Raw genomic sequence first — 3955 nt, 5'->3', positions numbered from 1 at the left:
TGAAATTTGATTAGAAATGTGTACCGTTTGAATATGATGCTATTTTTACCTGCTAAATATTTTCTAAATGTTATTTTGGAAGCAAACTTATAATATGTAGCACATGGTCCGTTTTTCATTGTAGTGGCGGCGGTACGGATTGCAAATAAACACCCACTAAAACCATATAGAGACGAAAGAAAACATCGATAACCCCACATACACACATCTGAAAAACCTCGCAAGGGAAAAACAACAAATTTCTCATCACGAGAGAGCATGATTCATTTTTTCGTGCCGTGGCGATCCGGATTACAAATAAACACCAACTAAAATCATATAAAGACGAACGAAAACATCGATAACCACGCATGCACACCTCTGGAAAACCTTGCAAAGAAAAAATAACAGATTTCTCGTTGCGAGAGCGAGAGAGAGCGAGAAAGAGGGGGGAGAGTGGGAGATAGAGATGCCTTAGGATTAACCACATGCAAACACACTTTAATTTGTGTGAAAATTGAGGCTACCGCCGACAAGGGTGAGAAGGATAAGCGGCAATACAAATGTAATGCTCCGTTAAAATAAAAGATGTGGACCTATTGTGGTTTTGCGTGATGAATATTGGGTTAAGAGCGTGTGTTGTTTTTCCACCCGTTGCAACGCACTGACATTTGTGCTAGTCCTACCAACTCAGACATTAAAACTAGAGATAATAAGATATATAGAACAAACACGTTTGCCCAAATCCAAATGCATCCGGCGCAAGTGTACCCGGGCCGCACCGCAACCTGCTCGGTCAAGAAACGTGCACCCGGAGTCTACACCATGAATGAATGAAAACATCAAAAGTATTTGGGTATCTTCTGGTAAAGCCCTGCCAGTGAGGGAAAGAGAAAGGAGATCTCATCTGATTTACCAGCCGGAGACGTCAGATTTTTCTCTGTCAAGTCCACCACCAAACACTCGCGTGCTCCTCTATCTATAAGTACGCACACACAACACAGAGACCAGCGCTCCCCACGCATACGTTGTTCTCATCTGCCTGACTAGTTGATATCGCCAGCACATCTATTCATTCACCTAACCGACCGGAGGGGAGATCTTTGTGCCGCACCGCGCCGCGCCGGACAGGAGCCAGCATGACCGTCGGCGGCGAGGCCACGGCCACGGCCATGGGGCACGGGCAGACGGTGTGCGTGACCGGCGCCGGCGGCTACATCGGGTCGTGGATCGTCAAGCTCCTGCTCGAGAAGGGGTACGCCGTGCGAGGCACCGTCAGGAACCCCGGTACGTGCCTGCATATACGGTGGCGCCGGCGAAATCGATCTGCTCGCGCGCGCGGTGGTTTGGACTTCTGACTCGTCGTCTCAATTAACCTCTGAGTACGCATCGTGCAGATGACGCGAAGAACGCGCACCTGAGGGGCCTCGCCGGCGCGGCGGAGCGGCTGGTGCTGTGCAAGGCGGACCTGCTCGACGCCAACGCGCTGCGCGCCGCCATCGCCGGCTGCCACGGCGTCTTCCACACCGCCTCGCCAGTTACCGACGATCCGGTACGTACGTTTAACCTTTGTCAAATTGATACTCAACCATTATTGCCTTCCGATGATTCGATAACTGCTGTGGATTTGGCTCCATCAAATTTATTTACTTTTCCGTTTCTATTCTGACTGGACTGCACTGGACAATTGGTCAAAGTCGTCAGCAGTAGCATGGCATGCAATCATGCATGCATGGACGCAGTTATCAGCAAATCTTGATGTGCGTGCGCGCTTTGCAGGAGGAGATGGTGGAGCCGGCGGTGAGGGGCACGCGCTACGTCATCGACGCCGCGGCGGAGTCCGGCACGGTCGGCCGCGTCGTGCTGACGTCCTCCATCGGCGCCGTCGCCATGGACCCCAGCCGCGCCCCGGACGCCGTCGTCGACGAGTCCTGCTGGAGCGACCTCGAGTTCTGCAAGAAGACCAAGGTGCGTTGTAGTATTTTGCATCCACCCGGCCTGCCATCGTCACCGGCGGCTCGTCGCTGATCGTTCTGTGTGCGTGATTATGTCAGAACTGGTACTGCTACGGGAAGACGGTGGCGGAGCGGGAGGCGTGGGAGGCGGCGGCGGCGCGCGGGGTGGACCTGGTGGTGGTGAACCCGGTGCTGGTGCAGGGCCCGGCGCTGCAGCCGGCGGTGAACGCCAGCCTGACGCACGTGCTCAAGTACCTGGACGGCTCCGCCAAGACGTACGCCAACGCCGTGCAGGCGTACGTGCACGTCCGTGACACTGCCGCCGCGCACGTCCTCGTCTTCGAGTCCCCCGCCGCCGCCGGGCGCTACCTCTGCGTGGCCGACGGCGCTGTGCTCCACCGGGAGGACGTCGTCACCATCCTCCGCAAGTTCTTCCCCGAGTACCCCATCCCCAGCAGGTCAGTAGTACTAGTAATCAGCCATCGCAGCGAGCGACGAGCTAGCTGAGCTAGGCCCATCCCTGTCTCTGTTGCGTTGCAACTTGCAACCATGTCAACACACGTGCTAATGGAGTAATGGTGTCGCGTTGAAGTGTAGAATTTTGAGTCATTTGGTGACATGGACAGTCAACAAAATACAAGCTGTTGTTAACAGTTAACTGTATCGCAGGTGCTCTGACGAGGTGAACCCGAGGAAGCAGCCGTACAAGATGTCGAACCAGCGGCTCCGTGAGCTGGGCCTCGAGTTCACGCCGGTGGCGCAGTGCCTCTACGACACCGTCGTCAGCTTCCAGGAGAAGGGCATCCTCCCGGCCCCTCCTGCTCCGGCGCAGCCGGCGATGAAAGAGATCAATTGAGAGAGTAGTAGTAGTCTTTTTAGTAACTCGGAAGCATCCATGCATGCAGTACTGTATATCCATGGATGGGTGAAAATCTGCAGCTATGTATCGGCATGCCATTCTGGTGTCAGCTAGCTGTTGCTCAAACAGTTTGAACTTTAACTAGCATGCAGTTCGGAAAGGTGTGGCTACCCTCCAAATTAAAGGAAACTTGTAATGTGGGACGCTGTGCTCCTTGGTAGCACTAACTCAGAAGCATCCATGAATGACATGTCATTCTGCTAGCCAACGCCGTCCGGTGACCTGCTCACAAGTCTCATCCCATCGCTCCTGCGCACTGTGGCCGCGCCGTCCATCGCCGCGCGGTCTCCTCCTGCATCCACGCCTCGCTCTGGGCTCGCAGGCGCCCCGCCGTACCCGTGGCGCCCTCTGAAGAAGAAACAGCAGCGACAGCATTCATTCAACCAGCAGCCACCAAAGCTCTAGCAGTTAATTTCGCCTTGGCCTCTCCCGCAGAACCCGCATCGTGCCGCACCATGACATCCTAGATTCCCAGGCACACGTCACAGTTCTACGTTTTTATCTTTCTTTTGAAAAGACGCGGATAAACACACCGAAAATACAGAGCACATCAAACATAATAAAAAATTACATCGACAACTGAACGGCATATGCCACCGTCAGAATAGGTCGCTCATGAGCCGTCGTTGTCGCTCTCATACCAAAGCCAGCCTGACCACGTCAATGATAACTAGAAAGTCTTCGAGGACGTGCCCTAAAAGTCATCGCCCTTAAGTTGAACCCTTGAATTGAATTTGATCTGAAGAACCTGATACCAAATTGACCACCGCGTACCCTAACCTCGCCACCCTAAAAAGCCAGTAGGAATCTATGCCGAAGTTTTATTGAAATTGTTTCAAAGGACGAATTCCAAAGACCGAATCAAAGATGAAGCACCGCCATTTGCCCGAGTGACCCTCCTGAGAGAATTTAGACCTTAACCTATCTACTAGCCAGAGCGAGGCACAAGGATTCCCCTCCTCGATGTCGACCGTTGGAGCCACCAACAGAGGACATGATTTTTTGGGGGAAAAAAGGTCACACATTTACAAGAATGTCACCGCATATTTACAAAATATTCATTGCATACTTTTAAAAGTTCGTCCCACGTTTTCAAAAGATT

The 3955-nt window shown here is 52.9% G+C and overlaps 1 protein-coding gene across 1 annotated transcript; it reads left to right on the top strand.

The window, feature by feature from the left end:
• Positions 1-975: 975 nt before the first annotated feature.
• On the top strand, positions 976-3056 carry LOC147958439 (cinnamoyl-CoA reductase 1-like). The gene is made up of 5 exons (XM_087533976.1): positions 976-1266; positions 1377-1531; positions 1759-1947; positions 2034-2392; positions 2604-3056. Exons 1-5 carry the CDS (start codon positions 1119-1121, stop codon positions 2788-2790), a joined length of 1038 nt encoding a protein of 345 aa, XP_087390102.1. The 5' UTR covers positions 976-1118; the 3' UTR covers positions 2791-3056.
• The last annotated feature ends 899 nt before the right edge of the window (positions 3057-3955 follow it).

The sequence above is a fragment of the Triticum urartu genome, chromosome 7A (assembly GCF_056163025.1).
Source record: "Triticum urartu cultivar PI428250 chromosome 7A, HENAU_Tu73, whole genome shotgun sequence".
NCBI lineage: Eukaryota > Viridiplantae > Streptophyta > Magnoliopsida > Poales > Poaceae > Triticum > Triticum urartu.
This window is presented reverse-complemented; position numbering and strand designations above follow the sequence as displayed.